Raw genomic sequence first — 26,531 nt, forward strand, 5'->3', positions numbered from 1 at the left:
AGTTTTCAGTCATAAATCATGTTTCTATTTTCTAAAAAAAAAAAAAAAAAAAAAAGCCAACATGATGTTTAGGCCTTGAATATGGTAACCACTTGAAAAGGAAAGCCTATGTCTACCCGACCTAAGAGTCTCCAGTGATTCAAGTGCCGTTCTCAATTCAATCACCTAGTTTATAGTGAGAATGACCTTTCCTCGGCCAGAATACCTCCCGTTTGTATGGTCATATGCTTGTCGCACCTCCGAAAGAGGATACGTTTGTAATACAAAAGGGCGCAGGATATCCAATTCTGCAAGCCGGGCTAGGAATTCCAAAGACCTTTTGCCACCCTTCACGATGAAAAACAATGCATTGATTCCTTCCTTGCTTAAAGAGCGCTTCTGATGATCAGCGACAAAATCGTAACTTGCAGAATCCACTGAGATGATCGTGCCGCCTTCTTTGATATTTTCCCAACACCCTAATAGAGTACTCCCTCCAACTGTATCAACAATAACATCAAAGCTCTTTTTGTTCCCGCCCAGCAGAGCACTGTACTCCACCGTCTCATCGGCACCGAGAGTCTGCAGGAACTCTTTGTTGCGAGCGTTTGAACTTGTTGCGGCCACAGTGTACAAATCGGATATAGATGCCAGTTGGACCAGGTAGATTCCTACCGCTCCGGCGGCACCGGTGATCAATAGGCGTTGTTTATGTTCAGATGTCAGAGAACGACGGCCACCAGGTCTAAAATTATCCCCTAGTACAGGAACGGATATGCCTGCATGATCATATAATGCCTCGTAGGCAGTCTGCGCACTGAGGGGCATTGCGGCTGCAGCATCCCAGGTTAGACCTTTCGGTTTCAAGGCTACTTCATCCTCCATAACAATACAGTATTCTGCCCATGTACAAGGCCGTTCACCATCAGTCATTCCAAAGATTTCGTCACCAGGCTTGAACGAGCTTTGCTGGGAGAAAGTTTCAACGACGACTCCAGACAAGTCGTTTCCGAGAATGGGGTAATCATGGGCATACGTCTCAGGCCATGTTAACATGTCTCGAACCACTGTTGCGGCCCTGACGCGGACTAAAAGCTCTCCTGGTTTTGACGGCTTAGGGATAGGCAGATCTTTGTCAAGATGTAATGCAGAAGACGGAGCCGGGTTTAAAGGGGAGTATGCAGGCGACGAGGCAGGAGCAGGATGAAGACGAACGGCCTGCATTGTGGGAGGGATCTTTCGCCAAAGGCGTGCTAAAGGAGAATTTATTGAGAACAGCCTTAGTTATGTATTAATAGATTAAAAACAGATGTAGTGAGTGAATGGTGCACGTAGAGGTGGACGAGACAGTGAGATCAGCCGATCACGCCACTCGAGAGGTCGCTCCACCCCACGGCATTCTTTCCAATGGGGATTTAGATTTGGGCTTGATAACGACAGTAAAATCCCGCATTAAGCAGTTCCTTACACCAAATAGGTAAAAGTTATACTCGATAAGAAAATTTGAGATCAATTCTACGTACAATGAGGTCCATTTATATTTTTGCATACGAGCGTATCTTTAATTGATGTCGTCTGCTAAGAGCACGAGTGAATTTGCTTTTACGGCGCCTTGTTTATATGGATTCAACAAAAAATGTAAGTTGAGCTAGCCAAGCTAATTTGAGGACAACTGCGTCAACTATTGGTGATCCGCCCTTGCTAATAAGAAGTGGGACAGGCATTATACTAAGCATTGATATCATGTATTCGTCTTTCACAGGGCTATCTGCACCTCTGAAAACCAGTGAGCTAGTCAAGAGCTAGACTGAAACTAAGCATCTCGCCATCTTCGATACCTTCACACCAAGGAATTCTCCGCCGCCATTCTGCTTAATTTCTACACTCAAGTATCTAAGTTTTTCCACGCTCAGCTCCTTCAAAGCTGAATTCAATCTGTCACTATTCGCCATTCCTCCTGGTATCTTTCTGAAGGTGTGGTCGGGTATAATCCATTTTTTCTCGAGCCCCCTTGCCAAAAGCGGCCTGCAACAAAGTCCAGTTGCATTCTTAGCTGTGACTTCTCCCAGAAAACTCCGTCGATGTAGTGCGTCTAGAATAATAATTCAGTAAATGATAATTCAAATAGGCAAATTGACTTACCTCGATAGATAGGGGGACATGTAGAGGAAGGAGTTCATATCCTTCCAAATCAAGATCAGGTTGTAGTGCCCATTCACGCAATTTCTGTTCGAAATATTCCTGGAAGACAACAGGCATTTTGCTGGAGAGCTTGGATCTTGGATGTGTGGTGATATTGGTGCTTATGCTAGATAGTTTGATGATGAAAAAGTTTCAAATCGCTTCTACGTGCTTGGGATCCCAGTCCACTAATGCGGTCTTCCCAACTAAAGAGCGGCACAAATATTGTATTTTCGCGAGCATCGATATGCCTTGGCCCACCGACCCCTTGAATATCCCGATCCGCCCTCGAAACTACGTGGGTATTGATACAACTATACTACATATGGTCTAGAAACTGAACGTATCGATTACATGAACTAAATACAATGCTGATCATTTTCTGAGCAGAAAATTGGAAATGGCCGCAAAAATGTTAGGCGGAAGTTCAGGAAGGTCGGGAATCAGAGTCCTCGTCTCCGCATATGGAATAGAGACCCGGACTCTCGTTATGTTCTCGTAAGGAAAGAGCACTGAGAGGCTTCCTTTGGCAGACCACGGGAGGTTTCCATCTCTTTCAAACTTATAGTCTTTGCTATCAAGACGTACGAAAGCTTTGTAATAGACATTTACTCTAGGGACATCGTTGAATCTCTGAGGAGGAAGCCAAAAAGAGGCAGAATGATCGCCCTCATACGCAGCAGCAATCGTTTCAATTTCAACTTTGTCATGAAGACCAATTTCCGCAATGCCTTCTTCCTGCGCACAGTCAGACAGACGCTTGAGCAAGCCCGTTGGATCAGGGATACTAACAAGGTCATTCTCCAATGAAGGCTTGTCATTCAAGGAAAGGAGCCACTGAGGCCAAAATAAAAAGAATGATAGCCATGGAAAGCAGGACATATCGGCTGTGCATCGTGGTCGTATATCTGATTCTGAAAAACTGCCTAAGCAGTCTGGTTTGAAATGGTGCGAGACGAATGTAGGAGCTATTTCGGGGGCTTCGGCTGGCCAGGCTTCTTTACACCGGTAGTATCGTATGCTCCTCTGCCCATTATCCAGGGCCTGAAACCGGTGAAAGACTTGAATTGGTCCGTCAAGATTCGGTGAACCTGGGACAAGGCTGGCATCTTTATAGGAGCCATTCTTCTGGGCTTCGTATGCCTATGTCAGTAATGGTGGCCAAAGATATTCAGTGCTTCAAAATGAAGTTGCTAGCTTATCATGGAAATAGATCGTGATGTGCAGAACCCCTGTTCCTCTAGGCTTAGTAGGTCACACGCTATATTCCTTTTTCTCTACACTCTAAAATCGAATCCAAGATGATTTTAGGACATGATAGGTACAAATGATATGAATGGTAGGGCTCTTCCCGATACTATATAGATATCGGGAATAGTATCGGCAAACCTAAGGCCTCGCCGATATTTGCCTATATAGTATAGGCAAAGATTTTGCTTTGCCTATACTATATAGTCAAAAATTGGCTTAGCCGATACTATATAGGCTAATATTAGAAAGTCAAATATAATCACGTGTTAAAATGCCTAACCCAATTAGTTACCGATTATGATGTTACAAATCTCCTTTCATCCCTAATTTATGGCTCATATCTATTGTTCTGTACACAACAGAATGGCTACAAATACCCCTGACCGCATGGTTACTCGCCAAAACAGACCAGATTACCTTTTACTTAATGATGGGTTTGATGATGAAGCCCTACCTGAAGATTACATATTAGAAGCTCAATCTGAGATTAATTCTTTAACTGGTATCCCTTCCTCTGAAATTCTATCTTTGGAATCAGTTTCACAGATAGTTATTAGTGCGACTACTATACCGAACTCTTCTTCCTCAAACATACCTCTATATCGCTCCCGGAAACGTTCGCGTCCTGCCCCTATTACAAATTGGTTATGGGATTACTTTCAGGTCACCCAAGTGAGTCGAGAATGGATAATGAAGAGGACCATGAAGTTGCAATTGGCAGATCAAGATATTCAATGCGCATATATTGATAGCAAGACTGGAATACAATGTGCCTGGAAAACAACAGATTCGCAACGCCAAACATCTACCACTAATATGCAACGGCATCTTGAAAAACACTCAATTTTTTCACCTCATCATCTTAGTGGCAGGACCACTCAAAAAGAGCAACCTAGTATCCTCGATCTTCTAGCTAAAAAGTCACTCACACCTCAACAATTACTCAAAAAGAATCTTATTCACTGGATCATTGATGATAACAAGGCCTTTACAACAATTGAAAGACAGTCATTTAGATAGATCTTCAAAGATATCCCAGGAATTATGCTTCCGTTCGAATCCAGTTCTACAGTGAAGCGTCAGCTTGATGAAAACCTTAATATACAGCGTCAAGATTTGATACAAGAATTAACTTTGACTTGTAAATCAATTGCACTTTCTATTGATATTTGGACAAGCAAAAATAATCTTCCAATTCTTGCTATCATTGGTCATTGGCTCACAGAGGATTTCTTATATAAAGAAAGAGTCTTAGAGTTCACTGAGCTTCAAGGAGTTTATAGTGGTGAGAATATTGCCATTGCTATCCAGACTACACTTTCTGAACTGAACTTCGGAGAAAAGCTAATCACTATTACGGGTGATAACGCCAGTAATAATGAGACTATGGCTTCAGAATTGTTCCATCTTCTCAGTGAGACATGTTTGGATAAAGAGAAAATTCAGTTCAAAGGACTTGATAGCTATATCCGCTGTCTAGCTCATATCCCAAATTTAATCATCAAGGATATCCTTCAAGCTTTGAAATCTGGCACTTCAAATGAAGCATCCACTATCTGTGATAGAATTCAAAATAGAGAATATATACAAGCACAATCAGCATTATCAAAGCTTCGCATTCTCACTCTTTGGATCAACCGCAGTCCTCAAAGGAGATAAAAATGGAAGCAAGTCTGTGAATATATGAGTCTTCCGGGAAAATATATTTAATATGATGTGGAAAATCGTTGGAATTCAACATACTGGATGCTTGATGATGGCCTCAAGGCTAAAGCTCAAATCAATCAATTTATATTATTACAGACCGATATCCCTTCCTTTACCGATAGTGATTGGGAACGTCTATCTCAGATTCATCGCATACTCACTAAGTTCAATGAACTTACATTATTTGTGTCAAAACGGAGACCACAAATCAGCCTTGCTATCCCAGTTTATTATGAACTTTACGATCTACTATCTGAAGGTTCAGAATTACAAGGGCCCTTCAAGGAATTAGATCCTGATATTGCTTCTGCATTGAAAGAAGGTCTGAAAAAGTATATGAAATATTATACTTTTATGGATGAATCTGAGATCTACTACACCGCATTGATTCTAGATCCCAGGGTTAAAGGAGATCTCATTCTAAAAGAGTTAGAGGATAAGGAAGCTGGCAATCTGATTCTTCAAGCTACTCGTGATAGTTTACATCAGAGATACCCACCTATAAGAAGTGAATTGCCGACACCTAACATATTCAATCAAATCACTCTTGATCTTACTCATTCTAATGTTGGATCTCGAATGCTGCAACGGTTAGAACCTGAATCATCATTATCTATTGTGTCTGACATTGACTGGTATTTTGATACCCCTCGTGTTAGACTAATAGATACTTCAGACCCTCAGTGGCTTTGCAACTGGTGGCGCTTACATAGGGAGGAATTTCCTCAGATGGCAGCAGCTGCAAGGGATTATCTAGCAATCCCAGCCTCAGAAGTAGCAGTCGAGAGGTTATTTAATGTTGCAAGGGATATATTAGGGATCCGCAGGCATTCAATAACAGGAGATACAATTAGAACACTTATGTTGCTAAAGGACTTTGGGGCACTTGATTAGGAACTAGAATGGCATTTGATTTCTTTCTCTTAGCTAACGATCTCTAATTCTCTAGGCATACATATGAGCGACTATATAGTATAGTCGCCGATATAGTATAGGCAAAACCGGCAAATAGGCAGATAGTGAAGACCCCTAGTTATCAACCTCTAAGTACCCTATCATCAGAGATATCCATGACCTCAGTGACTCACCCCACGCAGAAAGACTGGTGTCTGTCTCTTCATCAATCCCAGCCTTAACAAAGCTTTCCACTAGTGCCAGTTCCAAACGATAGTCAAATTACCGTAGATTTCAAATCGCTTTGTCGGTGCCGTATCTATTAATTTGGTCAAAAGGCCGGAGTTGTCTTCTTGGAAAAGGTGCGCAAAGGAGTCCGGAAACACGTACACCTGCAAGCCTTTTTCTGCTGGGTCACCATATGAATAATCAAACACCGCACAAGACCGATCTAAGCGTTTGTATCCAGCATTTATTTCTTCCAACATCTGCCGCGGGTCTGGATGATTCTCCATAATTTCGAGAGGAGGGGTACGATTAGGAACACTTCAGTGGAATCCTACACTCTCAACCCTTTCAACAGCATCTGAGAAGTCGTCGTCTCTCACCACAACCATGGGGGGCTACAGGGGCAGGAAGATGGTTAGCAATAACAAGGATGATTTCGATTTTACTGCTGAAGGGACAGGGTTACCCCAACAGCGATGGGGACGCCCAGATACCACATTGCAAGCGCCCTCCCCCCCCAAGCAATCACAGTGAGAGGTTCAAGTGATGCGCCAAGTCTCATTAGAGCCCGTCAGGCTTAGTCTGTCTCAGGTAGAGCTCCGAAATGAATAAATGAATATGATTATTGACCATATTCATATTCATGACTTATGAATATGATTAAAATGAATATTATTCATATGAATATGGACCATATTCATATTCATATTCATATTCATAAATATTTCCGGGTGGACTATTTTTCCGCGCCGGCAAACAGCCGTGCCCTACATAGATACATATTAACCGCCACAGAATCAGCAAATTTGATGCGAGCTTCTTCAGTTTATCTTATATTAGCCATAAGGGTACTAATCACTCTTAAGTATGGATATAGTACTAGTAGTATGAGGTCCTTTTCTTAAAATAACAAGAATCTTGGCTCAAGGAGAAGATATATATATGAAGTTCTTAAGTTCAATCATTAATTCAGTGCATGGCCTATATAATCATGATGTGTAGTTTAGATAGAGCATTCTAGGAAACGCTTTCTTACTTTGCAAGCGGCAAGTCTACTTGAAATTCTCTAGAATGATTTCTCCACCCATTTGTCACGTATAACACATATGACTAGCACTATTACATTTCATATATTCAACTTTAACATAATGTTTACCTTTTTTGTTTACATCATAGCTAGGAATGGATTAGACTAAGTAGCTACGTGACGGACAAAGCTAAATATTGTTTAGTATATAAATTGGGGGAATTAGGCTCTTCCAGATTCCTAATTCTCTTTTCCAAATATCTGTCTCCGAGTATTTCACTTGATATTCCTTCTTGTTCCTTATTTATTACAGAGCTTTGTTTATACCCTCTTCTCATGGCTTTTTCTCATGATTCATCTCCTCGAATAACTCGAAAGAGACCTCGTCGCGATTATAATGCCTTGAATAATGGCATAGTTTCTGACGCTTTTCCATGGCGCGATGAAGCAGATACTCTTGACTCTTCCTCCCCTAAATCTCTACCTTCTGATATGTCTACTCTATCTAATAAGCCTGTGCCTGCACCTCACCAAAACATATCTTCCGACAAACTGAGTTTGGTACCATCTGAATCAGCTTCACAAGGATTAAAGTCTTCTCAACAGAATTCAGACAATTCTTCTCAATTGGACCAAGAGAGTGAGTTCGACGAGACTCCAACGAAAAAAAGAAAGAGATCACGTACTAGCTGGACTGCCAACTATTTTGATGCTATAGGCCTTAAGACTACATGGTGTCCTAAAGGAGGCCATCACAGAAATGATAGACTTCTTTTGTGTAAGCGATGCAATTGGTCATCAAAGGACTCTACTTGACAGGGTGCTATGACCAATTTAGCTACACACCTTTACAAAGAACACCATATTAAACAGAACACAATTACACCTCCAGCTAGGCCTCTTAATATGTTCATAGAACCAGCTAAGTCTGGACTTGATCCCATGCAGGCTCTTCTTCGCTGGGTGATTGAAACACAGCAGCCTTTTACAGTTGTTGAACATCCTACATGGAAAGAACTCCTTAAGAGTCTAAATGCCAACTATCCTATCAAAACTGCAGATACTCTTCGAAATCAAGTTTAGAGTAAATATTCGAGTTGGAGGAACCAGTTAAAGCAGGACTTAGCTGATACCTGCCAATCGATTTCACTTTCACTTGACATCTAGACGTCAGATAACCAGATATCATTTCTTACTATTGTCGGCCATTAGCTCACTCCAGAGTTTAAGCTTTGAGAAGATCTTCTTGAGTTTAAAGAGATTAATGGATTGCACTCTGGCGAAAATCTGTCTACAATTGTCAAAAGTGTACTTGAAGCGTTTCAAATCGAATATAAGCTTCTAACAATCACCAGAGATAATGCTAGAAACAATCTAACACTCTACGATTATCTTCATGCAGACCTGTTAAAAGATTTTAACAAGGAAGATAGTCTATTCCGCATGAAACCACTTATGCGGTTCCAGGGTCGGAATAGCTTCATTGGATGTCTTGCACATATACTGAATCTTATCTGTAAGGATATTCTGGTATCCTTAAAGACCGGTACAGTCCGTGATGCACATGTTATACTTAATGAGATGCCATCACAGAAGGATCATTCACCTGAAACACTGATTTCAATGAAAGGTGCTATTGTTAAGATCCGTCTTTTAGCCTTATGGATTAGTAACAGCCCCCAGCGAAGGCAGGCATGGAAGGATATCTCTCCCTATAAGCAAATTAATTATGATATTAACACTCACTGGAATTCAACATACAATATAGTCTCTAAAGCTCTTCAACTTCGAAAAGAAGTCACTCAATTTATTCGTGAACATCCAGACATTCAAGAAATGCAACCAACAGATAGTGACTGGTCAACACTAAGACAAATTCAGAAGGTCCTGAAGCCATTCTGGGACCATACCAACTCTGTCTCGAAACATTGCCTAAGCATCACTAAAAGCCTTCCAATATACTGGAGTCTTAATGATATTCTTGACGATATCAAAAATAACAAAGACGACTTTCAAGAGATTACTAAGGAGGTTCAAAATGCTGTTGAAGGAGGAATCCGGAAAATGGATAAATTCACCAAGAAGATGGATTCTAATATTATCTATTACATGGCTGCCATTCTTGATCCACGGGTTAAGACCTCCTTTATCCAAGCTCAAATGAGCAAGTCTGATGCAGATGTGATTATTTCTAATATACATAAATATCTTAAGAAACAATATCCTGCAAGCCCTACCTCTTCCTCTAGCGCAGAGCGTCCACCAGGTATGCCAGGGACATTATGGAAAAAGCTCAAAAAAATCCAGCCTCTGCAATCTGCAGACATAATATCAGACATTGATTGGTACCTAGATTCAAGCCCCGAGATGTGGTCTCATGGTATAATAGAAGATGGGGATCCTGACTGGATATTGAAATGGTGGAAAGCAAATGCCTTTAACTACCCCCTAATGTCGAAAGCTATACAAGACTATCTTCCTATTCTGTCTGCTGAAGTAGGCGTTAAGAGATTGTTTAGTAACGCATGAGATGTTCTGGGTATTCGGAGACACTGCTTGAATTCTGAGACATTTAGATGGCTGATGTTCCTTAAGGGATAATATGGTAAAGAATGCTGGGACTTGGTATAAAAATGTTTAGGATTTAGGAAACGGGGTTTTCATCGAATTTTAGTAAGCTTGCTGTTTGTATATAGTTTTTCTGTAAGTAACTATTCAAAATTGATCTTAGGAGCGAGTTCAAGATTCAGCTGCCTCCCTCATCTTTTGTGGATATTCATGAATATTCATATATTCATGAATTTAGTGAATATGAATACGGGTCATATTCATATTCATTTAATTCATATTCATATTATTCATATTCGCAAATATTCATGAATATGAATATTATTCATATTCGTTTCGGAGCTCTAGTCTCAGGTACCTAAACATAGCTGAAATTGAAAACCGATTCTGTTTGATTTGTCTCGAGCGGTAGTAGGGTTTTCGAGGAACAAAGAATATACGAAGAGTATGTAAGGCGGATCTTTCACGGCGCTGACTAGGAATAAGAATAAGAATAAGTTGATCACACGCGTTCCAGTATTAGGATTACCTAGCTATCTCGGAGATACGGTATAGTATTAAAGGCGCATAGGATTGACGTGGTAGTCCACGTTAGTGATGGAATCATTTTTCATCCTATGTGTTCATATTTTGACTAATCGTACATATTATGTTATTATTATTCTATCACGTCCACTGCAGCAGTTCCAATTTCCGTTACGGATAGAACGTCAATTTGTACGGAGCGTTCCTGTCAGACTATCCAGACGCAGTCAAATGAGGCAGTCAATCAAAAGCTCTGTTTTATAGCCCCCCAAATTACCCCTCATGATAGATCACATTTCATGTCAATTCTATGTGCTGGGATCCGTACAACTCAGCTCACCAAAAACATCTGTATAAACCCTGCCTTAAAAGCTCCTGTATTCAGATAGACAGAACTCAACAGATACAATCTTGCTAATCAATTATTCTTTTATCGTCATTGTAAGCTACCGTATGAAGTATAGCTCACAAGCTTCTTTATAACTCAAGATTGGCCTGGCGTAGTCCCACCAATTTGACATATTCATTCATTCATTCATGCGTCACAGTGTCATGTAACAAGCAAGTTCGATAGCACTCAATACCAAAGTCTCCAGGCCCCAAAGGCCAATTCACTTCCTGCTACATGCTCTCTTACTTATAAGCTCATATTCAAGTCATATTTTGACATAATTGGAATTTCCAGCAGGAATAAGTTATTCCGGGGTATAGAACATTAGCTAACTCTGAATGAATACCCTTTACCATTCCTTCTAAAACGTACACTATGTTCTCACGGTATGATTCAGCGCCCTGAGTTTCCAGTAACCTTTTTTAAATCGACCCAGAACCCGTGTTTATATCTGAATGTAAGACCGAAAGCTAAGTTGCGCATGTGCCAATAGAAAATGGCTTTCCAAGACTCCCAAGAATGATATAGCTTCTCAACCTCGTTGTAATTTTTGCAAACCTCCAGATATTTCTTAGGGTCATCAGTTATTACTCCATCGACTTCTTGCCTGATGCTCCATTTCATCCAAGATTCTCCATTTACTGTCCACAGAAGTATTGAGCGATCCGACCTCTTCTTTTTCACCTCCCGGAGCAAAGCTTGTCCACGCGGCCCTACTATTAACATCAAAAACATATTGATGCCCACATTAGGAACCTTCAGAAACTGGTGGGCATAGTCTATGCCGAATCCGATGTAAGTTAAAGGATAACCAGGGAAATATTTTGTGCAAAGAGGGAGGTATTTCGCCTACAACCATTAGATAATTTTATAAAAGCGTATATGCTTTAAAAGACTTACAGCCCAGCACCCAACTACCACACGCTGATTCCATGGGCGTGATGGCTTCACATCTGCCAGCGTAACTGCAATCGACCTATGAAGATCATCGGCATAATCGTCAAACGTCTTCTGGACGTCCTTGTCGCCCACCAGGGCTTGCATCAGGCTCGGTACAAGCACCTTGATATCAAGCAACAACCAAATGTCTTCCAGCCCCGGTGTTGCTAGATAATCCAGAAGATCTTTCAATCTTGGCACTGGTTCGTGTGGTTTCTGCACTGAGCGTAGAGTCTTAATATCATCCCATGTACAGTCTGCGACATTCCGGTCCTGTCCAAAACATCGTTTGAGGCTAGGGTCCTATGTTCCATACATTTAGCTTGTGTTTGTCGCTGTGAAGTGAATTCAACGAGTGGGATTGACCTTACGTGGGTAAGAACCACTACACCGTCCTTCGTTAAGCGTACGTCGGTCTCAATAGCATGAGCACCTACTTCTACTGCGTCTTTGAATGCACTCATGGTGTTTTCCGGGTTTCTGGCTTTATAACCCCGATGGGCAATGGCCTGAGGACGTTTTCCCTGGGGAGTATCCTTCGCAAATGTGAAAGTAGCTAGAAAAGCTGTCGGTTATTGTTGAGGTAGTTAGAGTGGCCGTTTAGAGACTTACGCAAAGGGATCTCCATCTTCCTCTCTAATAAAGGCATGGACTCGGCCATTTTCAGGTTTCGTATTTGAAAAATTCCCGCTTCACTTGAGTTGACTTGAGTTGGATTAGCTTGACATAGTGTAACTGAAGATTAATGACTGGTTGTACCAGGTGGCAAAACGTGGGGAACAATTCGCGCGGATATATAACGATCACCGGACGAAATTAAACATTGCTAGTAACTGTCTACCATACTGTTGAGAGAACAGAGAGAGAAATTAAACATGTATCTGGAGTACAAATACCCGATAACAGAGAGATGACTGTCCACCTAACACGTGACGGCAATTGTCTGGGCTGTGCCGTCGGTAGTCGGAGCAATAAGCTATCCGAACTGGTGTGACCAGACCGTCCAGGCTTGTGGGACCCTAGGTGGGTGCAAATCAAGCTTATGCGTTATATGCAGCTATTCTGTACCTGGGAATACAAGACACGTATATGTGCATATCTGTAGTAAGTTACCTGTGATCAACAGCTGCCTAAGTGTGGTCGACGGAGTAACTTTACCGAGCTTGTGGTAATGGGCTGTATTACTGTACTGTGTACACAGAATACGCGCTATACAAGCGCGTTACCGTACCAAGACACGGACGTGTATTGAGTGGGGCCACGGCCCGTGCCTCACCAGGGTCATCTCCTTATTTTGAGATCTATTATTGGCTCATTCTCGTACGCTGATTGGGACTGCGACCTAGTTAGCACCGGTGATGACACCAAAAATAGTATTCAACTATACCTACTCCGTAATTCCACTATCGAACACGAGACCCGGGCACGATGGGAATTTAACCCGTAGATCATTTGGACACTAAGTTAGTGAATGGATTTGCTGACCTTAGGAGGCTTTATTTCTAAGCTTAACGGAAGCTCGGTAGGTTCTGTTTCGTTTACTATGCACGAGATGAGGACAGCAAAGACAATACACCAATACACCCGGCTTTCGTAAGGACCTCTGATTTGCGCAACAAACTAATACAATCCCGCTGCCGATGTCCCAGTCAGTTCCTCCCCTCCTACCTGCTGAGCGGTCGTGAGAAGCTGCTATGAGCATTCGATGCGATACATCCCCTGAATATTCTTCCACAGCGTACTTCCGCGCATCCGCCCTCAAACGTTTATTAATACGGGAATGCCAATACATAGAACCATGGGTTCAAAGAGTAGAGGCATTGCCGACACTCGATATACTGTTACTGTTAGCGCGCCGGCCGCTTTGAGTGCGGTACCGGATACCGCAAGTGACAAGAGCCATTGGTTACGAGATACGACAGACAGGGGAAAGGTGAAGGGATTCAGGAATCCATGGAAGAGTGCTCATGATTTTTCTTTTCCCGAAATATTCAAGGCCATGGTCCAGTGAGTAGCTTTCTCGCTCCGTTTTGATGGTCTTCAGGAATTCCTACAATAGCTGGGATATATATATCTTGAGCAGCTAACATGGCCTTTATAGTCACAAGTTTTTGTCCGGAAACAGCCAGAGGCCTGATACTACACCACCAACTGTCTCAGTTGTCGAACCTACGTTTCTATCATCAAGAACAAATCCACAGACTCTGCGTGCAACCTGGCTGGGACACGCTTGCTACCATGTTGAATTTCCCACCGGACTACGGGTTCTGTTCGATCCTGTTTTCGAAGACCGCTGTTCTCCTTTCTCCTGGTTAGGTCACAAAAGATTCACCCCTAGGCCATGCGACATCTCCGATATACCAGCTATTGATTGTGTAAGTCAGCGTTATATCCTCGCTGCGCTGTTTGTTTATAGCTGACGCATCTGTCGAGGGCAGGTTATTATAAGCCACTCCCACTACGACCATCTTTCTTATCCCACCGTCCTAGAAATCCAAAAATATCACCCATCCGTCCAATTTTGTGTCCCTTTGGGTCTTAAAAAATGGTTTGCGGACTGCGGTATTAATAACGTCATTGAACTCGATTGGTGGGAGGACGTGGAATTGACGTTGTCTAAATCAACAGAGAAAAGACCTGTCACAAGTTCTCCAACAGTTGATCCCTCGAATGACGACATTACAGCGAGGATTTCTTGTCTCCCTTGCCAACATACATCTGCGCGCTCCCCTTTTGATAAAGCAGCCACGTTGTGGGCTTCATGGTCAATTGCTTCTGGTAGCAAGTCAGTATACTTCGCTGGTGATACCGGTTATCGTGCAGTTCCACGCTTGCCTAAAGGTGTTGATGACTGGGGTCCGGAGCTAGCGCATCTTCCTGTGTGCCCAGCCTTTAAGCAAATCGGTGAATTTCGGGGTCCCTTTGATCTTGGGCTGATTCCAATAGGAGCATATATGCCACGTCACGTTTTGAGCCCCGTGCACTCGAATCCGTATGATTCCGTTGAGATTTTCAAAGACACACAGTGTAAAAAAGCCATGGGTATACACTGGGGAACATGGGCCGTAGCAGAAGAAAATGTGCTGGAGCCACCACAGTTGCTCAAGGAAGCGTTGACTAAAAGTGGACTCCCTGAGACAGGGCTGTTCGATATTTGTAATATTGGAGAGAGTAGGGAGTTTTAAATGCTTTTTAACATACCCGGGTATTACTACAACAACTTGCCGATAACCCAGGGTGAGAAGAATGGACAATTAAAGATTATTTTACATACTGCACTACTTCGAGGCCTCGATCCCGTTGTGGTTACCAAGACAAGATACAGAATTTTCATACCAATCCAGTAATGCCGCTTCCTATAGACTGAGCTGCTGCCTCCCAGACGACCAAATTTGTAACCAAATGAACTAGATCTTGCTTGAAGAAAGTTGGTCAATAACTGCTTTGTTATTTCTCTCCATGACATAAACAGCTGCATGGCAAACCGGACAAATAGCATGTTTCTTTAACCAATTCTTAGACTGCTCTGTTACCCAGCAGAAACATCAAATAATGGCACGATGTTCGCCGACTAGACCGGGGGGAGTGTATGCGATGACAGTCCCTTCTGTGGATTGTTTCCATCAAGTTGGATCCAATCATCGCATTGATGTTTCCTATTTCTCTCCCAGAAAAACGGATTTATATCCATTTCGTCTGGGTGGGGATTCGATCCAGACTTGCTACTTCGACTTTTCGAAACTACGGAACTGATGTATCTGAATACTCCGAAATCAGGGATCAAGGGTTTGTAAAAAGGTGCACAGCAGCAAATGACGCTGCATGTTTGTTGAACCGTTGCCCAGATAGGATCGAGCACCTCAATTTTCGATTTGCTTACGGCACTAAAACCATAGCCGATCTTGACAAAACCAAGGACGCCAGCTCTGTTGGATTGATTAGCGGTTGTTATCTAGATAGGTGTATGATATTGGGGTACCGACAAACCACCAATCATGAATATCACAAATAATTTGAGTTTCTCTGAGGTCTTCACTCTTAATGTTTGAACCATCCAAATTGCTAGCGCAATAAGGGCAAAGTCAACTAGAGAGTTAGGTGTTTCGCCACCGGCAAGAAACGCTGCACTGTTGATGCAGTGGCCGTCTATTGTCGGCTTCCAGAGCTTGCTGGGCGGTATGCATTCGAGATAGTGTGCTATATAGGTGGCGATTGACCAAGCGGTTTGAAATATGCCGAGAAACTGAACACAGTAAAGAAATCGCTGGTTGACATGAAATAGGCGATAATATAGGAAGAGGATGCTTAGTTTTGCAAATAGCTGCTGCATGCAGAATTGAGGTCCCATGGCATACCCGGCCTGTTAGTTGAGAAAGGTGAGCAATCAGCACGCCGCCTATTTCTATCGGTGCATAGCAACTACATTGATTACCTTTTTAATATTGACGATTTCCTCATCTGTCCATGTGCTATTGCCATTCATCAATGACAGGACTAGTGGAGCAACGTAATTAACACAACGGTCAAGATAAAAGATGATAAATGACAGAAACAACTTACGATATAGAAGCGGTATCACATATAAAACAAAAAAGAAAGTAGCCAAGACACTGAACAAATCTTCCCAGCCAGGCCTGTGTTTAACACGGCGCACAGCTACAAAGTGGAGCGCAGTAGCTGTGATAGAGAGCGCAATCCCCACGATAGCGAGAATGAAGCATGTTTCTTGTAAGTAGTTGTTTGAGATTTGCAATACCATAGTGATGGATCATAAGCATAAACGTAATGCTAATGAATACTGCAGTGATAATATTGCAACAAACAAACTTAATTTAGTGCTGCCCAGCACACAGTAGCAGCAGAGCACAAAGATGAAACAGGGAAGCCTCGATGGAACTTTTCCGGTAATAAATTGTTACAAATGATGGAAGTCCGCATCTTGTTCATTCTGTAGATATTTTGATAATCTGATAGTAGTCTATGTGGGGAATCTAGGAGGAGGATATACTACATACTTAAGGTCCTCAACTTAACATCCTCGCAACTCGGCTAAGCCGAAGCATCAAACCTCTTTGAATCGGCCCCATTCCGTATTTTGCGAAGTAATACTAGGGCTGGCAGCGAGACGGATGCGCTAAGACTGTTTTAGTGACTAGAAAAATCATAGCGCCAGCACCTAACCGTTACCGAACTGGCAATCGACAAAACAAGGCTTAAGCTGGACACACAAATATGGGCAGATGCTATAGTAATATGTATACCCTCACCGTGTGCCAGGGATTTAGGGAAGTGACCAATGCCTCGTCATCTTGCTGCGCCACCCAAGACCCATGTACGTGATATAGAGGAGCGACGTAGTATTGCAATTTTCTCAAGCTTAGCAGCAATAGCGCAATATCAATTACTACTATTACTACATATTATGTATGTATGCCTGCGCCGGTGTCGCTAACCTGATTGTACACGGACCTTGACAAAGTTATTACTAGCACGGTATTGAAGATAATGTGCAGGCTTACACGCCACCACTATCTAGGGTAAGGGGTTACCAGCAAAGATCACCGTGGGGTCCAAATCGTATATTTCATGCAGCATCACCATTAAGTAGTAGTAGTATTTAATAGGGTGAACAGCCCAACTGACATTCATTTTATTAATTAACAGAATCTCCTCTCGAGTCCTTATTTTTTACCCTGCCTACATATGCATCCGCCTGAGCAAGGACCCTGTTCAAACAAGCGATGAAAAACGTGATATAGCTCGTGGTTCTAGTCACTCTGGGATTAGCTTGCCATCTTCTTGCTTTTCAGTGATTGTTGTCAGATAATCTGGATATCGAAAAATATTCTAATTGTATTCAATACTGAGTGTCGAGGCTGGCATTCGTCACACAATGTGCCTTAGTACTGCCGGCCGAATCCCGAGGGTTAAGGCCACCCGTGGACAAGGATCAGCTTCAAAAAGCGTAACACAACATATTCCGTCCATAATACGTAAGGAAATTTGGCCCCATATAGTCATGCATCATGCTTCTACTTTGTCTCATGGGGGCGGATTTGCATAATCTCACAGCGCGGAGTGTAATATCTCTCGCATATCTCGTTGATAGGGGCCTCACACGTTGAAGGGTAATATCTTCACATTCCAAATGCCTGTCTAGTACGTACTATCTACAGACCTCCATCTGGATCGGCACCATGTCTGTCGCTCCACCTCCAAAATCAGTCAGCCTGGGCAATCTTCAACTACCGCGCATTCTCTGTCTGCATGGTGGGGGCGTCAATGCCGAAGTTTTCCGTTTACAGTGTCGAGCTTTGTTTCGCTCGTTGAATGGCCACTTCAGACTCGTCTTTCCGGATGCACCTTACTTGTCACCCGCAGATCCTGGTGTGATACCCACCTATGCCCACCTGCAACCATTTCGGCGATGGCTACGTTGGCGAATAGAACAACCTAATCCTGGCCCAGAAGCCATTTGCCAGGATATCGACAAGGTCATAAATGTAGCAATAGCCAATGACAACGCTCTAGGAGCAACTGGGGACTGGGTTGCCATTATGGGTTTCAGCCAGGGTGCTAAACTAGCTGCGAGTCTTTTGCTCCGTCAGCAGCTCCGTGCAGAAAAGCTTGGACAAAATCAAACAGACTCTAGCTTTAAGTTCGGTGTCCTCTTGGCCGGTCGCGCCCCTTTGCCCAAATCACAGGCTCTTTTCTACAGGGCACAGACCACATGATTCGTCTACCCAGTCTGCACGTTCATGGAAGAAAAGATCCAGGTATTGCTGATCATCGCCGGCTTCTTACTGACTTCTGCAAGCCGGGTACGACTCGTCTGGTGGAATGGGATGGGGACCACAGGGTAGTAATTCAACCAGCCGATGTCACCGCTGTTGCGAATGAGATTTTGGCTTTAAGCAAGCAGACTGGCGTTATATGATAAGGACCAGTCTCCAGCATCAACGGATATGTCCACCTATCACCTTTCCCAAGAATCAGTTGGTGGCCTTTCGGCCTAATGCCTACTCAGAAATAGATTAGAGTGCTTTGGACGAGTTACGAAAATCCGTGGGACATAGCCTACCTATGAGATAAGATGGGTCTTTACCTAGTAGGTAGTTGGCCTGCTATGTTGTCAGTCACTAACCAGGTCTTTTGGTGTGTATACTTTTACTCATTAAATAGTCTATAAACCCAACTTTTCCTTCGGAATAGCGCATAGTAACAATAACAATAACAATAAAAATGACGACCATGGCGACGGAGCTGTTCCTATGCGGTCCACAAGCTGCCCTTCCCTCCCCGCAAGAATTAAGCCAACTGCGTCGAATCTTGCTTGATCAAGAGAATTTTCGCGAATCCTTAACGTCCATATTGGAAGACCTGCCAAATCTTTATGAACAACTGACTGCGTTTGATAGCACAACCAAAGCAGTACCGGCAGCTTCATCAATTGAGTTTCCTTTGCAATGGCTAGAGTCGGGAACTCTATGTGTACCTGTCGATGATCTCCTCAATGTTGGCTGTTTGCCTTTCGCCGTCCTCTTGCAAATTGCTCTCTTTCTTCGGCACTTGACCGAAAACAAAATTGGGCCTGATTTCCGACAGAAAATCCAGTCACTGCAACAGTACGGCGTCCAAAGTTTCTGCACGGGCTTTCTTACTGCTGCTGCCATCGCTTTCTCTGGAAATGAGGAGCAATTGGTAAAAAATACTGCTACCAGCTTGCGCTTGGCTATGTGCATTGGCGCCTATATTGACCAAAACGCTTTGAACGATGATAACTCGAGCTTGCCTTGTGCTCTGTCTGTTCGGTGGAAGGAAGGGCAATTTTCAAAGTCGCAAGTTGAAGGTCTTTTGGCACACTATGCACATGTTAGAAGTCCAAGGCGTCCCTGTTTGATAATGTCAAACTTCTTACTCCCAAATAGGCTTATATCGCATGCATTACAGACGTATGCTGCGTTACGGTTATTGTTCAAGCGCGAGACGAGGAGCAATTGACCGAGAAGCTCAGGAAGGCCGGAATTCGTGCTAAATCAGTCGGCATCAAAGGACGCTTTCATTCCGCTTCCGATCATGCCATTGCAGTTCAGACTCTGAAAAAATTTACACAGTCCGTTAAAGGTCTTCAATATCCTGAAGTTTCACAACTTCAAATCCCACTCACTACGGATGAATAAAACCGGAGAGCTCATTACGGGGAGCGTTTCTGTTTCGGACATTGCAATTGAGAGCATACTAATCTACACAGCGGACTGGTACACGACCGTCCGGAAGACTTTTGATACTCACCCCACGGGTTGTGCCAAGGTGACAGTATTTGCGTTTGAAGAGGGTGTCTTACCTATTAGTCTTTGGCGAAGGAACGGTTCCACTTACGGTGTCAACGGCGTCAATAATAGCAACAGTATCAGCAGTGTCAATAACATCAATGGCATCAATGACAACACGGAAGTTAAATATCCCCCGCATTCAGTTGCGGTGGTTGGCATGTCTTGCCGTTTCCCAGGGGCAGCTGACGTTAATGACTTCTGGAAACTTCTAGAGTCTGGCACATCCATGGTTAGAGAGGTACCGCCCGATCGATTTAATGTGAACAATCATCGTTTGGCTGGTTATCAAAACACAAAATTCTGGGGTAATTTCCTGAACGATGTTGATAGCTTTGATCACCGTTTCTTCAAGAAGTCCGCTAGGGAAGCTGTATCATGGGACCCGGAAAAAAGAATTCTGCTTGAAGTTGTCTACGAAGCACTGGAGTCCGCTGGCTATTTTGGACCAGGGAGTCAAGACCGTCCAAACGATTACGGTTGTTACATTGGCGCTGTGGGCAATAATTATTATGACAATGTTGCTTGCCATCCACCGAACGCATACTCAATGTTGGGAACCTCGCGAGCCTTCTTTAGCGGCCGTATTTCCCACCAATTTGGATTCACTGGTCCCGCAATGAGTATCGATACTGCATGTTCTTCGTCCCGTGTTGCAATAAATACCGCGTGCCGGGCGATTCAGTCCGGATAATGTTCACGAGCAATTGCAGGCGGCACTAATGTATTTAGCAGTCCATTCGATTACCAGAACTTGGCTGCTGCCGGATTTCTGAGCCCATCAGGCGCTTGTAAACCATTCGATGGCTCCGCTGACGGCTACTGTCGCGGCGAAGGAGTTGCAGCTGTGGTCCTTAAATCTCTTTCAACTGCTATCGAAGAAGGTGATCATATTTTAGGTGTCATTGTTGGATCCGCTGTCAATCAGAATTACAACGATGCTCATATCATCGTTCCCTGCTCTTCATCTCAAACTACAATCTACAAAAAGGTTCTTACAATGGCCAATGCTTCCTCGTCTAGCGTGACCTACGTTGAAGCCCACGGTACTGGTAAGAACTTTCCCATTTTCCAACATTGTGCAATAAATTGCTAATAATGGGCCTCTAGGAACGCAAGTAGGTGACCCGATCGAATGCCAAAGCATCCGCGATGTTTTTGGAGGTCCCCACCGTGAAGAGATTCTTTATTTTGGATCCGTCAAGGGCAACATTGGTCATACAGAGGCATCAGCTGGGGTGGCTGGCCTGATAAAAGTCCTTCTGATGATGCAACATAACACCATACTAGGACAGGCCGGCTTTACCAATCTCAACCCTAAAATACCTGCACTTGAGCCCGATATGATGGCGATCGCGAGAACTCTGCCTTGGAAAACTTTATCTAAACTTGCTTGCATTAACTCTTACGGAGCAGCTGGAAGTAATGCTGTGGTTGCTATCCATGAGCCCAAGTCAGTTTCCTCGGTAAGGCTTGGACAGCGGCGAAACATTACATCAAAACTGCCTTTCTTTATATCGGCTTCAACAGAAGGGAGCTTGATTGCGTATGCTGAGAAGCTTCTATCGTACGTGGAGGCACAAGAAACGTCTGCGAGGAGCTCTTCTTCCTCTTTGACAGACATTCTTTTCAATTTAGCCGACAGAGTCAATCATACGCTTGTCTATTCGACTGCAAAAGCCGTCAACAATCTGGCAGATCTTAAGATGCTACTCAAAAACGTTATCACCGGATTTGAAAAACCATTAAAAGGTGCCAGCTCCAACCCGCGTCCGGTGGTCATGGTCTTTGGCGGCCAAGAGAATGATTTTGTAGGTCTCTCAGAGGAGGCTGTGGAAAACTCGGGATTATTCAAACGTCATTTGGATGAATGCGACTTTGAATCACGTTTGCTTGGTTGTAGAAGCTTATATCCTGCTATTTATCAACGCGAAAGCATTCGAGACCTGCCACGCCTTCATGCAGCTCTTTTCGCAGTCCAGCATGCATCTGCTATGGCTTGGATTAATAGTGGAATGCACGTTAGCTCAGTTGTGGGACACAGCTTTGGTCAATTGACAGCACTATGTATCTCTGGATGTTTGTCAATTCAGGACGCAATGAGACTTGTTATAGGCTGAGCGGAGCTGATTGATAAGTCGTGGGGGACAGAAAAGGGGTCAATGATCTCTGTGCAATCCGATTATGCGACAATCAAAAGCATCCTCCATAATTTTAATACCGAAGTTCCTAGCAACAGGCTGGAATTCGCCTGCTTCAACCACCCAACAAACCACGTGCTTGTAGGCACATCCGAGGCAGTGGAGGCTTTCAAAAGTTATACCGCCAGCGACGACAGACTTCAACGAAGTCTTCATCTCAAATGCTTGAAAGTTACACATGGTTTCCATTCCGTCCTGGCCGAAAAAATATTGTTAGAACTTGAAGTTCTTGCAAATAATGTACAATGGAACAAGCCAATAATTCCAATTGAACTAACCACAGAAAAGCATGTTGATCAAGAAATAGGCCCTTGGCTGATTCCTCATCATATGCGAAATCCCGTATACTTCTCATCCGCCGTCCGAAGGGTGGCTAAGAAGTTATCGTCTTGCATCTGGGTAGAAGCAGGTCAAGGGTCCTCTATTATGTCGCTAGTCAAAAATTGTCTCAACAGTGGAAACCAGCAGCAGATCTGCTGTCCATCTTTTTTGAACAGACCCAACGCAGTTTCATCTTTGGCAGAAACTGTGGTAGAGCTATGGAAGACGGGTGTCCATGTTCGATTTTGGCCGTATCATCGAAGCGAACGGCATCATTTCGAATACAAGAGCCTTCCTCCGTACCAATTTGAGAAGACTAAGCACTGGCTCTCCTTTACTGACAAACCCGTTCTCGAGCCTACCCCAGATATTACTCATGCAACTCCCGCTAAGGTTACGCATGAATTCTTCTCATTTCTGGGATTTTCTGATCCGAGTGAGAAGGAGGCTGTTTTTCTAATCGACCCCGAAAGTGACCGCTACATGTATTTGCTGAATGGTCATATTGCATCTAACCAGGCTCTTGCACCTGCGTCGCTGTACGTCGAGCTGCTTTCTCGCGCAGCAATAATATTAACAAGCAATACAAGTTACGAGACGCACGTTATGAATATGAGCTCCATGCAAATGAAGGGTGCACCTATCGGTCTCGATCCAAAGAAGAATATCTAAGTGAAACTCACACGTATTACGCCGAATGTCGACTCTTGGGATTTCGAATTTTCGAGCAAGTCAAAGCAAGAGAATGGGGATGTACAAGTCCATGTAACTGGTAAAGTTGGGCTCAATAGACGGGACGATCCTTTGCTGTCCGATACGATCATGCAGTGGAGTGCTTTGATAGGATATAAGAAGTGTCTCTCTATCATGAACATGGAGGATGGAGAAAAGATGCAAGGTAGACACATCTATCAAGCACTTCAAAAACTAATTCTCTTTGACGAAATGTATCAGGGGATCAAGAGTATCTCGTATCATGGCCACGAAGCTGCAGGGAAGGTCGCCGCAAAGTTAGATCCTAAGCTTTCTCCTAATGAGGCTTTATATGACACTCCGACCATCGACGGAATGATGCAATTTGCTGGCGTTCTCGTTAACTATTTTGCACACCCTAGTGGAAAGGATGTTTTGCTGTGTCAAGGTATTAATCGTATCGTTACGGGAGGTGCATTTGATATTACTGCAGGAGAGTGGATTGCATACTCACTTCTAACTGAAGACAACCAGGAGCGTACCGTCAGTGATGTATACATCTTCGACAAAAAGTTGCAGAAAGTAGTGATTGCATTCATCGGATTCGTCTTTACAAGAATATCTGTTTCGAGTTTGCAGAGATCGCTCCGCAATGTTAATACCGGTGGACCTGGTACTGACCCTACACCAGTTCCTGCAAGAGCTACCCCAATATTAGACACTCGTATATCAGGGGCAAGTGCCAGTGATTGTGCAAAATCCAGTAGAGCACCCCAGGTTCTAGAGTTACTACACAACGTCACGGACGTTCCAATAAATGAGATCAGTCCTGACACCACGCTCGAGGAACTCGGTATCGACTCTCTTCTGGTGACTGAAGTCTTAAATGAAATACAATCCGCGTTTGGGCTCGAGATCGACCTCAACACGTTTTTGTTTTTACCCAACGTCAAAGCAGTTTGCGATCATATAAATTCAGTTCTGGAGGTCAGCGCAGGGACGAGTACTAAATCAGCTGCCCAGATGTGAGCCAAAGCAAGAGATGCCACTACGGGAAGCGTATCGTCTACCGTCCCCAGTGCGGACTCGACGCCATCTTTACAAAGGGCGCAAAAGGTATTTGCAAATTGCAAAGACGCTTACGAGAGGGCCGCCATCCAGACTGGTGCTGTTGGATTCTGGAAAAAGTGCTATCCTCGCCAAGCTGCACTCGTTCTCGCTTATGTCATCGAAGCATTTGCCAAATTGGGCTGCGACATGGCCACCCTCCAAGCCAGAGATGTCGCTTCCGTAATCCCGCATTCGCCTAGACATAGTAAACTTGTGCGCCAACTTTATCGTGTGCTCGAAGATGCTGGGCTTATCACGTTCAACGAGCAAGGCCAATTTGTTCGCACAACAAAGGTCGTCGACTCTACACCCGCTTCTACTATCTTCGCGCAGATCATTTCCGAATTTCCGCTTCACGCTAGCGTACATAAGATCGTTGGTGTTGTTGGTGAGGAACTTGCGGAGTGCTTGACTGGTGAGATGGATGGTCTTCAAATCGTCTTCGGCAATAAGGAGAACAAGAAGACGCTTGACGACCTTTATGAAAACTGGCCGCTCGTACGATCCGGTACCATCGCGCTGGGTGAGTTCCTTGAGAAAGCCATGGCATATCCAAACAAGCCTGGTGTATTTCGCATCCTTGAAGTCGGTGCCGGCACAGGTGGGACGACCAAATATATCGTCCGCCACCTGCAAAATTTGGGCGTACCCTTTGAGTATGTCTTTACAGACTTGTCCTCGTCACTAGTAGCAGCCGCCAAGCGCACATTCAAGGATTGTCCTGAGATGCAGTTTACGACTCTGGATATTGAGCAAGAACCGCAGGCATCGTGGATCGGTTCTTTCCACTTCATTATCTCAACTAACTGTGTCCATGCGACGAGAAACTTGACGACGTCGCTAACGTCGCTGCGCAAGATGCTTCGCGACGACGGAGTTTTGGGGTTGGTTGAGATCACGCAGAATATGTTCTGGCTGGATATTGCCGTTGGGCTGTTCGAAGGATGGTGGCTATTCGAGGACGGCCGCGAGCATGCTGTGACGCCTGAGTGGCTTTGGAAGGATCACATGAATCGCGCTGGATTCAGCGCTGTAGACTGGACAGACGGTGAGGAGCCTGAGGCGCGCACTATTCGTGTCATTGCCGGTTTCCCAACAACCCTGAGTGCTTAATGAGTTATCGGTAGCTAGGTCAGTGATTTGGCTTTGTTTCAAGCAGCGAGGCGCAGAGCGATTTAGCGTCGCACATAACTGTTTTTTTAGGTAGTTCTATATAAAATATGCAGCAGCCTTGGTTATTTTCTCACAACCCCTTGCCACTTTAGACAATGTCACATGATAAATCATGCTCGGTGATAGCAAGGTTGTGGTGTTTAGCCTTTAGGCACTTGGTCTTCGTAACACCACCTGCAAGTAAAGACATAAATATTGGGCAAGGGCTCTCAATTGGTGCTAGTGCAATAGAATGTAAATACGCTGACCAGTCGTGACAGGTGTTGCCTGCCTAGTAGAGTTGATGTACAGGTCGGTCTGCAATCAAGATCTCACTGGATTCGACATGGCAGCGCCGGGACGGGCTCCCACTAAGTTAGTGGGAGCCGCCGGGAGGGCGCCGCTTAGGTAACCAACTGGGACACGCTATTCCAAAGCGGTTAGCGCGAGGGGGAAAACTGAGCTACACTCAGGGTCGTGTTCCTGTCAAATAATCCGGATTTCAAACGAGGCAGAGAGATAGGCTGTTCGACCTTACAGGTCTAAAAGGCGCTTTAGGGCATATATCTGGGCACCTAGGTTTCGGCCCAATGTTTACCCCTCATGATGATTCACAAATCACCCCGCAAAAGTGTGTATAAAGACCTGGCATTGAAACCTGATGTATTGGAAGAGAGAGGGAGGAACAGACAACTTAATACACACAATCTTGCTACTCACTTATTCTTTTCTCATTCCAGTAAACCATTATTTAGGATTGGCCTGGATTGATTGATTGATTGATTGATTGATTGATTCATACACGCATCTAAGCCTAGTGGCCGGCGGCGCCTTCTAATTGGGCAGCGGGCGTACTACCGTATAAAAGCATAAATCAACGTCAACGTGCCAAGACGCTTCCGGCTTAGCGCTGACTTAGTCAACTCCACGCGAAAGTCTCGACACGTATCCGTATCCAGATCCGAAGACCACCAACAACAGATAACGAGCGAAGAGAACGCCGAACCAACAAAGGAAATGTGTATATATACAAA

The 26,531-nt window shown here is 43.9% G+C and overlaps 9 protein-coding genes across 12 annotated transcripts, besides 4 other annotated features; 5 read left to right on the forward strand and 4 right to left on the reverse strand.

Moving 5' to 3' along the window:
- Positions 1-33: 33 nt before the first annotated feature.
- Positions 34-55: a microsatellite.
- Positions 56-135: 80 nt separating this feature from the next.
- On the reverse strand, positions 136-1,432 carry TSTA_001700 (zinc-containing alcohol dehydrogenase, putative; the record flags this gene model as incomplete). Its single annotated transcript, XM_002487708.1, has 2 exons — positions 136-1,258; positions 1,347-1,432. 2 exons carry the CDS (start codon positions 1,430-1,432, stop codon positions 166-168), a joined length of 1,179 nt encoding a protein of 392 aa, XP_002487753.1. The 3' UTR covers positions 136-165.
- Positions 1,433-1,909: 477 nt separating this feature from the next.
- On the reverse strand, positions 1,910-2,238 carry TSTA_001710 (uncharacterized protein; the record flags this gene model as incomplete). Its single annotated transcript, XM_002487709.1, has 2 exons — positions 1,910-2,071; positions 2,122-2,238. The coding sequence occupies 2 exons, from the start codon at positions 2,236-2,238 to the stop codon at positions 1,910-1,912; spliced, it is 279 nt and encodes a 92-aa protein (XP_002487754.1).
- Positions 2,239-4,218: 1,980 nt separating this feature from the next.
- Positions 4,219-5,994: a mobile genetic element.
- TSTA_001720 (uncharacterized protein) lies at positions 5,158-5,906 on the forward strand (the record flags this gene model as incomplete). The annotated part of the gene is made up of 1 exon (XM_002487710.1): positions 5,158-5,906. A coding segment is annotated over one exon (749 nt), but the record flags the coding sequence as incomplete, so codon positions are not given.
- Positions 5,995-7,759: 1,765 nt separating the features above from the next.
- On the forward strand, positions 7,760-9,796 carry TSTA_001730 (uncharacterized protein; the record flags this gene model as incomplete). The annotated part of the gene is made up of 4 exons (XM_002487711.1): positions 7,760-7,828; positions 7,986-8,045; positions 8,216-8,344; positions 8,519-9,796. The coding sequence occupies 4 exons, from the start codon at positions 7,760-7,762 to the stop codon at positions 9,794-9,796; spliced, it is 1,536 nt and encodes a 511-aa protein (XP_002487756.1).
- Positions 7,850-9,862: a mobile genetic element.
- Positions 9,863-11,025: 1,163 nt separating this feature from the next.
- TSTA_001740 (glycerophosphoryl diester phosphodiesterase, putative) lies at positions 11,026-12,569 on the reverse strand. The gene is made up of 5 exons (XM_002487712.1): positions 12,450-12,569; positions 12,303-12,395; positions 12,062-12,246; positions 11,652-11,993; positions 11,026-11,600 (listed from the first exon to the last, which is right to left on the reverse strand). The coding sequence occupies exons 2-5, from the start codon at positions 12,349-12,351 to the stop codon at positions 11,145-11,147; spliced, it is 1,032 nt and encodes a 343-aa protein (XP_002487757.1). The 5' UTR covers positions 12,352-12,395; positions 12,450-12,569; the 3' UTR covers positions 11,026-11,144.
- Positions 12,570-13,111: 542 nt separating this feature from the next.
- On the forward strand, positions 13,112-15,047 carry TSTA_001750. Of its 4 annotated transcripts, none has more exons than XM_002487715.1 (4): positions 13,112-13,153; positions 13,217-13,697; positions 13,792-14,065; positions 14,129-15,047. In XM_002487715.1, exons 2-4 carry the CDS (start codon positions 13,471-13,473, stop codon positions 14,873-14,875), a joined length of 1,248 nt encoding a protein of 415 aa, XP_002487760.1. In that variant the 5' UTR covers positions 13,112-13,153; positions 13,217-13,470; the 3' UTR covers positions 14,876-15,047. The 4 variants fall into 4 exon arrangements, with proteins under 4 accessions (XP_002487760.1, XP_002487759.1, XP_002487761.1 ...); XM_002487714.1 differs by having other exon boundaries at positions 13,134-13,212; positions 13,340-13,697; XM_002487713.1 differs by lacking the exon at positions 13,112-13,153 and having other exon boundaries at positions 13,245-13,338; positions 13,428-13,697.
- Positions 15,048-15,219: 172 nt separating this feature from the next.
- Positions 15,220-16,670, reverse strand: TSTA_001760 (uncharacterized protein). The gene is made up of 4 exons (XM_002487717.1): positions 16,251-16,670; positions 16,123-16,184; positions 15,674-16,050; positions 15,220-15,616 (listed from the first exon to the last, which is right to left on the reverse strand). The coding sequence occupies exons 1-4, from the start codon at positions 16,447-16,449 to the stop codon at positions 15,262-15,264; spliced, it is 993 nt and encodes a 330-aa protein (XP_002487762.1). The 5' UTR covers positions 16,450-16,670; the 3' UTR covers positions 15,220-15,261.
- Positions 16,671-17,887: 1,217 nt separating this feature from the next.
- On the forward strand, positions 17,888-18,627 carry TSTA_001770 (uncharacterized protein; the record flags this gene model as incomplete). The annotated part of the gene is made up of 2 exons (XM_002487718.1): positions 17,888-18,368; positions 18,416-18,627. 2 exons carry the CDS (start codon positions 17,888-17,890, stop codon positions 18,625-18,627), a joined length of 693 nt encoding a protein of 230 aa, XP_002487763.1.
- Positions 18,628-18,932: 305 nt separating this feature from the next.
- TSTA_001780 (polyketide synthase, putative) lies at positions 18,933-25,592 on the forward strand (the record flags this gene model as incomplete). The annotated part of the gene is made up of 8 exons (XM_002487719.1): positions 18,933-19,562; positions 19,619-19,814; positions 19,942-20,704; positions 20,756-21,072; positions 21,131-22,069; positions 22,172-23,176; positions 23,216-24,260; positions 24,315-25,592. 8 exons carry the CDS (start codon positions 18,933-18,935, stop codon positions 25,456-25,458), a joined length of 6,039 nt encoding a protein of 2,012 aa, XP_002487764.1. The 3' UTR covers positions 25,459-25,592.
- A 670-nt stretch (positions 25,593-26,262) lies between these two features.
- Positions 26,263-26,294: a microsatellite.
- Positions 26,295-26,531: the final 237 nt, after the last annotated feature.

This window comes from Talaromyces stipitatus, genomic scaffold (genome assembly GCF_000003125.1).
Source record: "Talaromyces stipitatus ATCC 10500 scf_1105507295517 genomic scaffold, whole genome shotgun sequence".
Taxonomy (NCBI): domain Eukaryota; kingdom Fungi; phylum Ascomycota; class Eurotiomycetes; order Eurotiales; family Trichocomaceae; genus Talaromyces; species Talaromyces stipitatus.

Excerpts from the sequence above, each read along its gene's own strand:
- TSTA_001750 (XM_002487713.1), top strand. Across the intron at positions 13,698-13,791 it reads ATATTCAAGGCCATGGTCCA|TCACAAGTTTTTGTCCGGAA; the intron begins GTGAGTAGCTTT and ends TGGCCTTTATAG. Across the intron at positions 14,066-14,128 it reads ATATACCAGCTATTGATTGT|GTTATTATAAGCCACTCCCA; the intron begins GTAAGTCAGCGT and ends TGTCGAGGGCAG.
- TSTA_001760 (XM_002487717.1), bottom strand. The coding sequence starts at position 16,449 with ATGGTATTGCAAATCTCAAACAACTACTTACAAGAAACATGCTTCATT. Across the intron at positions 16,185-16,250 it reads TGTGATACCGCTTCTATATC|TCCTGTCATTGATGAATGGC; the intron begins GTAAGTTGTTTC and ends TTGCTCCACTAG. Across the intron at positions 15,617-15,673 it reads ATATTCATGATTGGTGGTTT|AGCTGGCGTCCTTGGTTTTG; the intron begins GTCGGTACCCCA and ends TCAATCCAACAG.
- TSTA_001740 (XM_002487712.1), bottom strand. The coding sequence starts at position 12,351 with ATGGCCGAGTCCATGCCTTTATTAGAGAGGAAGATGGAGATCCCTTTG. Across the intron at positions 12,247-12,302 it reads GAAGATGGAGATCCCTTTGC|CTACTTTCACATTTGCGAAG; the intron begins GTAAGTCTCTAA and ends CAGCTTTTCTAG. Across the intron at positions 11,601-11,651 it reads TGGTAGTTGGGTGCTGGGCT|GCGAAATACCTCCCTCTTTG; the intron begins GTAAGTCTTTTA and ends TAATGGTTGTAG.